This window comes from Centruroides vittatus, unplaced genomic scaffold, assembly GCF_030686945.1.
Source record: "Centruroides vittatus isolate TY-2023 unplaced genomic scaffold, ASM3068694v2 contig_347, whole genome shotgun sequence".
Lineage (NCBI taxonomy): Eukaryota > Metazoa > Arthropoda > Arachnida > Scorpiones > Buthidae > Centruroides > Centruroides vittatus.
In genome coordinates this window covers 424,346-438,881 of record NW_027122171.1, presented here as the reverse complement: position 1 = coordinate 438,881, position 14,536 = coordinate 424,346, and the positions used below count along the sequence as shown (strand labels likewise).

General features: G+C 26.8%; 1 protein-coding gene across 2 annotated transcripts in view; it reads left to right on the top strand.

Moving 5' to 3' along the window:
• The window catches only part of LOC136974293 (mitogen-activated protein kinase kinase kinase 10-like), a 77,826-nt gene that overhangs the window by 41,594 nt on the left and 21,696 nt on the right, over window positions 1-14,536 (top strand). The window contains exons 5-7 of one of the 2 annotated variants that reach the window (XM_067269129.1): window positions 3,294-3,540; window positions 4,806-4,934; window positions 10,372-10,566. In XM_067269129.1, coding sequence (XP_067125230.1) covers window positions 3,294-3,540; window positions 4,806-4,934; window positions 10,372-10,566 — 571 coding nt within the window. The remainder of the gene's footprint in view (window positions 1-3,293; window positions 3,541-4,805; window positions 4,935-10,371; window positions 10,567-14,536) is intronic. The other variant, XM_067269130.1, reaches the window with a different exon arrangement.

Sequence of the window (14,536 nt, the reverse complement as noted above, 5' to 3'; positions counted from 1 at the left end):
CCGCTTTTTTTTTTTCAAAAGGAAACTATTCTGATTCTTGACATACAGCTTCTCGTATTATCTATAAAGCCTGAAGAAGAGCCCAGATGGGGCTTCGAAAACGTTAGTATTCCTTGTAATTCTACCACTTTGGTTATCAGGTTTACGTAAGTTTGTTTTTTGTATTTCATCCTGGTGTGTGAAGATGATTGATTTATGCAAAACAGTTTTATTAATAAAAATGTTTGCTAGTGATAAGCCAAAAATGAAAAATACATAGTTTCAATTAAAATGGCAGATTGTATTTTATATTAAAAATACATATTTTCTGGTGCAAACAAAAACAGATACCTTTGTAATCCCAGCAACGTATCCATTGCTGAGATGACAAAAATTCTGTTCCTGGTGATTGGACATGATGGAGCTATGAAGACATTTTAGTTTCTTCTATGTATTTTTAACAATTGAGAATTTGTTTATTGACTTCACACAGAGGGTAATGGACTCCTGAAGTTTCTCTATATGCAAAGAAATTTTGTAGACAAGTTCCTTTAAATGTCCCCACAAGTAAAAAATCAAAGATTTAAAGGTAGTGATTTTATGGCTCTGAGAGTCTGCAATCATAAACTTCTAGAATTTGATTTTAAATTATGTGATTTTGGAACATTGTTGTGAAGAAATTAAAGCATTGGGTGTTGCAATTGGTCAGAGTCATTTGAACTATTGTTTTTTATTTGGAATCTTTCTTTGAGGAAATTCAGATAAAAAAATGGGCTTTCAACACTTTCAGGTAATTATTTTATAATGTAAATTTTTGAAGAAGAGTTTTATCATAGACATTTCTGGTTTTTTTAACTATTTGTATAGTCATCAAATACCTTTATATCTAGTACCAAGAAGTTCCACATTCATTTCTGAACTTTTGCTGCACACTTATGATTGATCTTAACTCAACGTATCACATAACAGTATCTATTTATTGCTAGTTTGAGGGGTTTAGTAGCAGCCATTTTTAATATACAGTGAAACCTCGCGTAATGAGCATAACTCATTCCAGAATCTTACTCGTAACGCAAAACACTCATTAAGCAAAACAATTTTTTCCACATAAATGAATGTAAAATACGATAATGCATTCCACGCTGAAAAAATACTCAAATATTTTATGTATAATGTGTATTCAAAGAAAATTATACTATATTTAATTATAGCCTTTACGTAGCCCAAGAATTTGGCATATTGTTTGGCATGTTTATTATATAATGGGCTATGGTTGTTGATGTTTATACATAATATGTCTGACCACAAGTTTTGAAAAATGTGTGATCACTAAGGGTTGAGTTTTAAACTCCATAATGTAACTGTATGGTTGTACTGTATTCATTAAGAAAAGTTTGGATCGACCAAACTTAGGGTAGGGATATGGCGAATTGACGAACTGTGCATGTACTAAGTCAGTCACTATACAATTGGAAGTTGTGCTGGAAGCAACAAATTGGTCAAAACTTGTCTTTTGACTGACAATGCTACTTTTGAGCAATATAAAATTTTAAGATAAGAGTTACTTTGGTCATAAAAAAATAGAAAGATGATAAAATGAAATAATAATTATAGTGTTAGATCTGGCAACATCAGCCGATGATTTTGTGCATTCTCATGATAGACTGCTTTGTAAGCCATAAAAAAAAAGGTTGTTCCTTAAAGGATACGGAAATGGCCTTACGGTATTTTATAACTATTGCTATATATACTCAGTGTAGCAAACATTTATGAATATGGATACAGTTACGTTATGGAGTTTATAACTTGATCTGAGATGCTAGCGGAACGAGTGCTAAACACAGACTGATGGAGCATGCACACAATTTGGGACTTCCCTTCTCCTCATCACTTGTTATGCGAAACATCTCTGTTAAATGAGTTATTTTTTTATAACTTGTTTTGCTCGTTATGCAAATTACTTGTTATGCAAGGTGCTTGTTAAGAGAAGTTCCACTGTATAACCAAAGCAACAGCAACAACAGTAGTGTTGCCAGAAACACTAAAGTTTGTATATTAATAATATATAGTTGTTTATAGTAAAAAGAGTATATGGCTTAAGTTATTAAGAATTAAAATTGTGGCATTTCAAAAGTAAACATTTTGTATTTTTGAAATTTTGTGTAGATAATGCTCCTTGCTATTACATTGGATGTAATATTTTAACATTTTTATTTTTTGTGAATTTGTTATATTCACTTTTAAAACTCATTACATCAGAAAAATTGTTACAATAGCTTTTAGAAAAAATGAGTCTGAATATATTGAAGTGATGGAAGCATAAAAACTTTTTGTAATTCTTGATTGTGCCAGAAGCATGGTCTTGTCACTTATGGAAGTAAAGACATCAATATTAAATTGACTTACTTAAACCAAATAAATGGAGTGTTTATGTTCTATGGTTATGTTCTGGTATCTATCATAGTTTGTAAGACAATTATTTAGTTATTTCTATTTTCATTGAAAATTAAATTTCTGATAGTTAAAAAAGTAAGCTAGTGTATTTTTATTAGCTTTTCAAATGTAACACTGTTTTTTTCTATTAGTTCTTAATGTTTACATAACAGAGTTTTGAACAACACAAAACTTTATAGAAACCTCATAATTGCATTATATGAGAGCTGCCTGTATTTATTAATTATGATGCCATTAAGTTAGAAGGGCAGAATTTAAAGTTATCATATAAATATTTTAACATGCAATTCAACATTTTAAAGGTTCCAAAAATATAAAATTTGTAAAATTAAACTTAAAGTGTATTAAAAATTTATTAGATATATATAAATGAATCCAGAGTTTTTCATATAAAGTCATTTATTGCAACATAAAACTAAATTTAATATTTAATTAAAATTATAAATTTTGTAATAATAATAATAAAGTAAATAACACATTTTTGCATATTATTTTGTAATGAACACTGGCTAATCATAATTTTTTAAAATAATTTTATATTGTATTTCAGTCATTTTCATTCTTCACTTTATGATGTAAAATTTATTGTACAATTAAATTATTTTTAAAGAAATTGATTTATACAAATAAAAATTTAAAAATAAACAAGCTTTTACACTCAATAATATATAAATAAATATTTTTTAATTTACAAACTTCCTTTTTACTTTATTCTATAGCTAAATTATAGAATAAATTATTTAATTAAGTGCCATGGGATTTTGATGCATTGATTATAAATACATAAGTTATTGAATGATATGTATACTTTCATATTTTATTTAATATTGAAAATAAAAGGAATCAATTGTAATTTTTAGGAATTGCGTTGTCGAGAAGAAGAATTAACAAAGGCTTTGCTACAACAAAAGATTCAGGAAGAATTTTTGAAGAAAAGAGAACAAGAATTAGCAGAAAGAGAAATAGATCTTTTGGAAAGGGAGTTAAATATCATGATCTTGCAACAACAGCAAGGTCGTCCAACTCCAAAAAAGCGCAAAGGCAAATTTAAAAAAAGTCGACTGAAACTATTGAAATATGGTGGACAACAAATTAGTATGCCTTCAGGTAATTATAATATTTTAATTTGATTCACTTAATTAATCTGGTAGAGTTTTAGTCCTTTTTGATGACTATAGTTGAGTGACTGCCAATTGCTGAGCAGTTAAGGGGGCAGCCTACTGACTACTCTAGGATACTTGGGAATGAATTTGGACTGGTCAAAAAAACTCCAAGAAGTTTTTGGTGGGGTGGTTCATCCTAGTGGTTGAGCCCCATCCCTCATCACTTGTCTGTCTCATTGTGGGCCTGATTAAACTTATAATAGGCTTGATAAAAAGGCTTTCTTAGTGCCCACAGGCAAAAAGAGTAAAAATAAACTGTATATAAGATGATTTTTTTTTCTGATGTATAGCAACTGAATATTTAGTAAGATTTAGCTATTTATAATTAAAAAGACATTTTACCAATTAATATAGAAATGTGCTAATAACTACTTAATATATTATCTCATAAGATGATTTTTCTTTTTGTTAAGATTAAATTGAAAAAGTTATGATTTAGTTATTTAAAAATGAAATTTATTTCAGCTTTTGTGAATTGTCTTCTTCAGTCTGTTAAGTAACTTTATATATTGTGATGTTTGTGAAAAATATTTGTTTTGAAAAATTTATGTTTTGGTAAAGCTTGCACAAGTGAATGATTCTGTTATATTCTCCATAAAACTTAATAGAAATACAGATTTTTTGTATGTACAATGTCTTGTTTAATATGATTTTTACAAAGAATACTTCTCCTGTGTGTATCTTATTATAATTTCTTATTATAAGCATAAATGTTTTTTGTAATTTGTTTTAGTTTGATATATATATAAGAAGTTTAGAAGTTAAGCAGAAAAATACCTTTTGATTACAAAATCTTTTATTTGATGAGCCAAATATTCTTTATTAACACAAGTCAACCTGTCTATAAGAGTGTTATTGTAAAAATTTATACAATAACACTCTTCTAGACAGGTTCACTTATACTTTCATGAAATTGATTATTTTTATGTATTAATTCTTAAATATTTGTATCACTGAATAAAGAATTTTATTGGAGTCAGGAAATATGTTTCTACCTAATTCTTTTTATATGTTAATTTTTTTTTATTTAATTTACATTTCTTTAATATCCTGCTTTTATATATGGTTTCACTTAATATCGCTTATCTAGTCTGTATATATGTATATTTATAAAAATTGTAAGCTTTATAATAATTTTTTTTTCTTTCGAAATTACTGTTACAATTTTATTGCAATAAAATTCTTATTATTATTATTTTTTTTTTTTAGATTTTCGTCATAACATCACTGTCCAACCTTCACTTGCTATTAGGCCAGAGATTAAAGGCTTAAGAATGTCATCTAGTCCAGAAAGTCCTCCTGCTTCACCTAATCTACCTCGCTTGCGAGCTTATGCACGTATGTATCGAGATTTATAAAATTGTATATTGAATATAACTTGAAAAGTTAAAATTTTAATTGAATAAATCTGATAATTATGTTTGAGCCAACTTGATCCTTTTGAGTATTCAAACAACTAATTAGCTATATGATACCCCCAAATATAATCTGGTTATAGTTAGATTATAATTTTATTATATGCAATATTCTACAATATATGTGATAGTGAAAGTAAATAATGAGACAAAACAATAATTAACTGATAAGTCTTTATATAAAAAGTCTAGGATTTTGTGTAGCAGTTTTTGATTATAATCAGATGTATTTTCACAGAATTACTTTATTTTATCAAGCAAAATGTCATTGATGCCTATATTATATGACTTAAAATTTATATTCCTGCCATAATTGTATTCATATGATTTTATTAAAGTGCTATATATACTAATACAGCTATAATGATTAAAATATATAGCGATGAACAAAAATGAAAAATTGAATATTTTTTTTGTTGTTATTTTTTTCCCCTGCTTTATTTGATACTTTGATACTTAGTTAGCCAGTAGTTACTGTCTTATTTTTTAAAAAACTTTTAATAAATATTAAAACTTTAAAGGTAAAAAAACTATATAGATAACCATTGTTTTTTTTCATTTGTAACTGCATTTGATCAGAGACAAAAGTAATACTAAGGTTTTCAAACCTTAGTATTACTTTATAAAATCCTCATAATTGCATTATAGAAGGGTTGCCTGTAATTAATCAAATCTTATTTGCAAAATGATATATTGCATCTTTAATTATACAAAACTGTCTTATTGTAAAAAAATAATTTCTTTGAAAAATATTGATACTGTATATCTATCATCAATGATTTTTCAATTTTTAAACATTACTTTCAAAAATTAAATTCTATGGTTTGTGTGTGGTATAACTGTTGACATATTAGAAGCTTTGTAATTTCCTCTCATATTTTTAAAAAATAACATATTTGTACAACATACATGTAATTGTTTTAATTTAGTCTTGATTTTGTTTTTCATCAGTAATATATGTTAATTGACTGAGCAATTTTATGTAGAAGATTATCAGTAATATTGAAGTTATCTTTGATAATCTTTTATTTGAAATATATAAAGTTTAATGAAAAATAAAGAAAAAAGATCCATTTATTAAAAAAGGAAATTGTTTTTTGCATGTAATTAGTTTTTAAAATTATATTTAATTTTAAGAATTTGAAGCTAAGTATAGAAGATTAGAAGATAAACTGAAAAACTTTGATTAGTAACTAGAATACAGTATAAAAGTTAATTTTAAAGAGTTTTCTATGATATCTATTATTCAGTTTAATGAAATGCAAATAGATTTTTAGATTTTGCTTGTATTTTTTTATCATAATTTTATTGGCATTTTACCTTTTAGTTGTGTAGTAGTTTCTAATTTGTTTTTTTGTTCTAATATAAATTTTTTAATTGGTTAATTATCATAAGCCTGGATTCTACAAAAGTCAAATATGTATTGAAACAAAGCATACTCTATATACTTATAATATATAACTTATTCTAAATTCTTATTTATCTGGGGAACTAATACCATATCCATTTGACATATGAACCTTGGGTGTGAATGCTCAAATTAATATTTCTTTATATGTAAATCATTATTTTATTATCACAAGAACATTGCATATGCTTACTGCCAAATTTATTTGTGATTTATTTCTAGCCAGCTTGAAAACAGTCTGGATAAACTAGGGATAAAGAGTTTGGCATGTTTTGATGTATTTTAGTTAAACAGCTCATGCTTATTTTTATATTGGATACTATCTTATTTATAAAAGCTTAAATAATTACTTTTTTAGATTAGAATAAAATAAACTCTTATTCTATATCATAAAATATAAATTGAGATTTTAGTTTTATCTTAAGTTACTTATTAATGTGTAAGAAAGTAGGTTACAGTAAATGAATATGTTAACAAACAAGTAATAAGCTGCAGTAGAATTTCAAAGTGATATTTTTTTTTTAATTTTCAATATATGTAATATATTATTTTGATGCTAATGACAATTTCATGTAGAAGTGTAAAAAAAAAAAAACATAAAATTATTTCCAATCAGTTCTATTATTATATAATATGTTTACATTTTTTAAAAGTGTAATTAAAAACATATAAATTTGTAAATATATTAATTATAATGGAAATTTGCACTTTCTTATGTTGGAAAAATATTATTACTACAGGTTGAATTTTCATTATACAGATGTTTTAATTATATAGTAGAGTCATGACTATATAATATTTTGTTATATGCATTTTGCTATCTGATGTGTTAGGTAGTGTAGGCTGTGTACCAGTATATTATTTTGCTTTTTCTCAGTGTTGATTTGTCTATTAGTGCATTAGCTACTACCAAATCCCATTTATATCAGATAAGGTTTATTTGTGTATCTACACTAATGAATTATATTTATATTTTACATGCTGTGTTTGTGTTATTTCCCTTTACCTAATTTTATTATCTGAGAAACATAATAAGTGAAGAGAGAGAGAGAGAAAAAAATTATTCTTTCAATTGAATAATTATTAATATATATATAATGCCATATTTACACTTGATTTCCATTAAGTTTGAGATTTGATTTACTCTCTCATCCAGTTTTGTATTTTCAGACATTTTTTATTAATTTAACTAAGTATAGTCCCATTTACATTGACAGCTGGATTCTGGAGGGATCAAAGGGGTCAGTTGATTATTTACTTGTGTATATTTGTATGTATAAGGATATAGGATATATATATATCTTTAATGTGTTATTTGAATGGAACGTCATTTAAAAGTAATTTGAATTACAAGATTTCCATTTAGAATTTACATTTGAATTTGTTCTTTTTTCTGGCATGTTGTGTAAATAATGTTATTTAAATGTAATATTTCTCAATTTTGTTCTATTTTTGAACATTGTTAATAACCATCTTTTAATTCAGAATTATAAAGATAGCTTAGGCCAAAAATATTAGTTAAAATAAAACAATTTTGCTGGAAATTAAAGTGTTAAGTATATGATCTTCTGAAGTACAGGTTTTTGTCATACAACATGGCATTCCTACAACACGGTTTCACTCAAGAATTGGAGGCATTCCCATATGAAACATCACAATTTAAGGGCATCATTATTTAACATTTTTTCATCCAAGCAAGCATGTGTGTTGTCTCATATTTCCCGTGATTTTAGAATATTGAAATTTTCAGTGCTGTTTCAGGCCTTTCATTTGGTTTTTTAAAAATGAAAATTGGTTGTACAGTTTTTCTTCATTCTAATTTAGATTTCCTGTAAGCCAGGTGTTATTGTCATTGGTGATAGTGCTCCAAATGAACCCAAAAGACTCACTCTGCATTTGTTTTGTTTTTGTAGATTAAATTAAAAGTTACTATATAAAAAGATTAAATTTATAAAGATCTCTTAGGCAGTTGCCAGCATGAAAATATGTTTTTTATGAGAAAAGTAGAGCAAACCCAAGATGATGGCAATACTTTAGATTAAGGTCAACAGGAAAACTCAGATGACGACTATATTTTGCTAAAAAGAAAGTGTTTCCATTTAATGGTGTTAATCAGTGAAGAAAAATTTAATATTAATTTGTACTACCTATCCTAACGGTTGTGATTGTTAGTTAATTATTGATTGCTTTAATAAACATATTTGCTGTTAATTATGAAAAGATAGTAGTATATGTTTACTAACTTTGGAACCTAACTCTTTGTTTTGTATCAGTTCTTTCTTTTGTATAACTTATATTTGCATAACATGGCACTTTTTCAGAACCTAACTATTGTATTATACATGGAGTTAAACCTGTTGTCTCTCTGAGATTCTGTTGTTCTTGAATCATTAGAAAGCATAAAGTTTAGTTTTTCTGATATACATCTTTAAACAGTAGATATGTTTCTAGTCAATGGAAGTCATCCAATACATGATTTTGTTAAAGAGCCTGGATTCAAATCCATTCCAGCAATAAGTAACAAAATTAATTTACTACTATATTCCATTTCTCTTAGATTCTAGGAATCCATTTGCAATTAGTTTTTATACTAGCCACTAAAAAATTCACTCACTCCAGTAGCCAACTAAGCTGCCTTCCCCTAAAAATTCCATTTTTGAAGACAATGTTATTTTTATTAATTGATAATCAGACTTTTTAAAACCTGTTAATTTAAATAATTAAATTGTACTTTTAATTTTAAATATTTCTCATTTATTTAATTATTTAATGATATAAAAGTGTAAGGTTTACAAATGTTTTAGAAATATGAAATCAGAGTTAAATAGTTAAATAATAAAAAATTACATATATAAATTTGTGTTTCACAAGGCCAAATTAAGGATAAATAAAATAATATATATATATATATATATATAATTCCTAATTCAGCCTTCTGATATGAAAATTTGTGTCAGTAATTTTTCTTACAATTTTTGTCACTTATCTGTTATTTTTCTCTCTATTTTATCTTCAAAAACATAAAAATGATGGCATATTTGACAGTGCAATCAATATTACAATTGTATGGTACTGTACATCAATATTTGTAAAAGCAGTTACTTGAAATTAACTGAAAAAATTTTTATTCTTAATGTTTTTGTTTGCTTTATGGTAGTCTTGTTGCTAATGAATATATTAATGAAGTAAACACTTACTTCAAAAGTATATTGCATTTAAAAAATATATCTCACTGCGTGCCAGACCAGAACATTCTGACGTTGGTGACCACCTGGCACAGGTTAATAAGTGGCTAGTAATGCGCCAAGGTGTATCCTGGGGAAAGTTACATCTAGAGTGGTTCCCCGTTGCCTTCTCTTTAGCATGGTGTTACACAAGGGAAAAGAATGCCTTCCGGGATGTCTTGTAAGGGAAACTGGCCCCTATTCAGGTGTTACTAACATGGAGAAAACCTGGAAAATCCACGTGACCAGCCCGTCCAAGTGCGGCATGAACCCGTGACCAAACTTCCAGTGTTTAGTGACAGAACTGCTTGGTCACTGATCGGCAAAAAATATATAGTAAAATAATATATTTGCATTCATTAGTATAACTTGAAGTAGTAAAATACAGATTTAAAGCTGCTTATTTTTGCAAAACCTGAATTTAATTAAAATAGTAAAATTAACTTTTTATTTGTCATATTCTTTAGCCTTACAATTATCAACTATTACTTAGAAGATATGATTACAGATTAGCTTGTGCCATAATTTAGAATAAAATAATGATACAACGTTAAAATTATTTATAGTTGTATAAATAATATAGTATGCTTTATAAATATATACACTTTTACTAATTAATATTTTTTATTTATCAGATAAAACTGACATTTAGTTTAGATAATTTATCATAAGTAAAAGTATAAATATTGTAAGTAAATGTTGCAATGATACATTTATATATTTTTTAGTGCCAACTGACAGCATTAAAGGAAAAACTTGGGGTCCTAGTACTGTTCATCAAAAAGAGCATGGTCATTGCAGGCATAGGATGTTGTTTGATGGTAATAAACGATGGTCCAAAAGTGCTCCAAACTTAGAGAAATCACAACGGGTTTCTTTAACTCTTGGAGGTGTATCAAATATTGGTGCTTTATCAGAACTTGGTTAGTTTTTTTTAATTTTGTTTTGTTTTGTTTAATTTTTATTTTGTTAATTTCTTAAGTTATTTTTTTAATTTTGATATTATTTAAGTACCATGTAGATAGAAAATATAATCAAAGAATGATAAAATTCAAATAAATCAATAGTTATTTATGAATTTTCATTTTGGAGTTATCCATTTATGAATATAGGCCTTTATTCTAAATATACAAATTTTAATACATAAGAGATATTAAAAATTGGAATTGTAAACCAAATAAACAATCACAAACTGCTAAATGTTATAAATTAATGATAGAAATTTTGCCCGAAATTTAACCATAATCAACTTAAAATGATGTAGTTAAGTATTTGAATTTTTGTTGTTAATAGAAATATTTTTAATTATTATTATTCTTGGATGTTTGTCAAAATTTTTTAGGAATGTTTAATTTTTACTATATGATATTATTAAATAAATTTAAAAAAACTAAAATTTATTACTTTTATATTATCTATAAAGATTAATAAATTAGATGAAATATAATATTTGGAAACACAGTAATAATTATTTTTTTAAATTTTTTTCTATTTGATAATTATTAAAAAATAAAGTTTATATCTAAAGGTTAATAAATTCCAAAATGCATGTTTTTAGATTAGAGGCTATTACAATGTTTTTTTTTTATGGATAGTAAATTTGTTTTTTTCCAAATTAATGTAGAATTCATTTTTGACAAATTCAGTGATAGACTATAGTTTATATTATCCAATAATTGCATTGCAATTTTACAAAACAGACACTAGACTTACACAAACATCCATTTTATTTAAACTTTCTTTTGGCATGTTTGAGTTATAAAATTCCACGTGAAATGTATTTAAGGTTTTTACAAAATAACCCCTCTTCAGTTGCCTATCAAGATATCCAAATTAACTTAAAATATCAAATGACAAACCTTTTTCATTCTATTACTTTCTAGGCTGTAATATATAACAGAGGGTATGATGATCAGTCAAAAAATGACACCCCAAGATTTGTACATTTTTGAATTTGGGATACCTTGAAATGTTGAGAAATGCAAAAACATTCAGGGGTAATTTCTTTTTGTGAGGGGGACATGAAAAGAAATTACAAAAAGATACAAAATACAAAAAGATTTTGTTCACCCTCTTTGAAGCTTAATAACTCCTGTGCTTTTTCTTGAAAATTTCTGAAATTTTGCAAGGTGCTTTGTGTATTAGGGGGATAAATACTATTAAATTTTGGTGGTTAAAGGTTGAGGGGGTAGGGGAGATAAAGGGGTTGTGTGTGTCTGCAGTAGGGTCGGACTTAATGAAATTTTACTTGTAATTAGCATTTACAAGTTTTTATAAAACCAATCCCTATCCTGAAAATTAATTTTTTTGGCATTTTATTATAGTTAAAAATATAAAATGTTTTTAATAATAACATATGATAACAGATGGCACTACCAAATGTTGCCAGAAAAGTTAGGCAACTCAATGCTGGATTTTTGAGGATTTTATTTGTTTTCTTTTTAATATTAAAAGAAAAAAATTAAATTTCTCAACAGAAATCAAAATTATGCAGATTGGATCAAGCTAGAAATTACTCCTAGTGTTCCTCATCTTCAAATAACACTAGCAAATAATATATATAAATTATGTCTCTTAATCTTTATATTGAATAATAAATTATAATTTGTTTGTAAAATTGATGAAATGCTTGTAATTGCAGTATTGATATGTAAATTAGATATCAATGTATAAGCAGAATGTGAGCGTATTGTTCAGATGTTAACTTTTTTAAATAGGCATTAATTTGCTAGAAAGGTATGTCATTTGATATAATTATTGTATTTCTAATTTGAATGATATCTCAATAGACAATAGAAGAGGGATTATTTTGTAAAAACCCAAAATGCATTTTGCAGGGAGTTTTATGACTCAGTGATACCAAAAGAAGGTTTAATGAAACCATGGGAAGGAAATTCACTACAAAAAAAATTAGTTCAAAAATCACAAGTGGATAATTTAAAATTTTATTTTGGCATTACAGTGCAGTATAGTGGGGGTTGGTTGGTTAGTTCAAAACATGTTTGGTACGTTGACTACCATTATCTACTATCATCCGAAATTTTGGAATAGCATGTTTGTTGAATGCAATGTCTCTCTTAAATTGTTTAGCATGTATTCAGATCTTGTGAGGGTGTAGACTAAGCAGTTAAGTGCTAGCTGATGATGTGTTCATCAGAAATATGATTTCTAAGCATTGTTTAACACAATTTGTTCTGTGAAGAGATGCCATTTTGCATGAACACTGTTGATTCAAGATATTGACATTGTTGGAGTGCTGAAATCATGGTATTGGTCAATAACAATGCATATTGCTGGCTGTAGCACAACTTGTAATAAAACTGTGGGCCTGAGCTCATCAAACAAAATTGGTCCAATAATGAATGAGCAATAAGAAAAAACTGCACCAAACTGTTACTTTTGGGGAATATAAAGGAACTTCCAGATGCAAGGGGTTTTTCTCTAGCCCAAACTCAACAATTTTACAACTTAATTGCACTAAGCAGCTGGAAATGTGGCTTGTTTGTCCACAAAATGCCTCTGGTGGTGATTTTTTTTGAATTAAATTTTTTTGCTATGAATTTCATTTCCATGGCCTCATTAAGACATATTGAAACTTTTGTGCAATTTCATTAAGCAGTTTTTGCTACAGACTACTCATTTAAAGTTTAGGTATTCTGATACATGAACTTCAATTATAGACATTCTGTACATTAAAAATTAAATATATTTGAAATTTAAAAATAACATAGATTTTCAAAATTAATTTAATAGTTATTTAGTTAAATACATATATCTAGACACGATATTACAATAGAAGTTTGTTTGTCCAGCTTAGATTATTAGACATTCCAAATTATCATCACACTGTGAAAAGTAGCTGATAATCCAGAATCATCTGGCATGCTAGTATTCCACAAATCATAAACTTTTTGATATGTTGTGTGCTAAAGATTCACTTTGCAAAGAAAGCAGAAAGCTACAAACATTTATACATTGCATACATTTGAAAGGGTGCAAATTGAAGAGTCAGGACACTTCCTTGTGGAGTCTGAAGATGACAGCAATGACCCAGTTTTTACAAATAAAACAGTTCCATCAATGTTGTCTCAAGAATAGTTAGAAGACCTTAAATGCCTATGCAATATAATTCTATAAACTATATATACTCTCATTTGATTGTGCAGAGCAAGCATTGCTTTATTAGAGTTAACATACTGGTTCATGTTTTGCGTTCAGTAACTATATGAATGATGAATTTTCTTTCCCACAAGCCAATGTGAGAAGAGTTCACATAAAAATAAGTTTCTCACACTAAGAGTAAATATTTATAGTACATGTCTGAAAAATAAATATTACATGCATATGAATCATTATGAATATTGAGCTTATGCAATAATGTGTTCATTAACATTTTTGCAGATTTTTCAATTTTAACACAGAATAGTCATGCATCTATTATCTTTGGTCTAATTAAAGAGTGTGTATAAACAAATTAGAAGCATACAGCAGAAAATGCTGACACAAAACATACAACAATATCTGGATCACATATAACTTCAGAATTTTATGAAAACACAAAATGTTTAATAATCCACCACCACTTTGGTCTTAGTGGTGCCAGATTAACAAACTTCTACTGTATATGTAAATGGTACATAGTGAAATATACAGTATACTTATTACATTTTTTAATTTTTAAAATTAAAGATAAACACAGATTATGTAATAGTGGCAGTCTTTAGAACAGAAAATTATCAATTATATTCGAAAACTTATCTATAACCAATTGCTGGCATTACACAATCTTTTTGGATGAAGATACACTTATAATCTTTGCAAATTTTAACTGCTGCAAATTAAGATTGATTACAATTTAAAATCTAATTAATTATAAATTTTTAAATGAAAGTT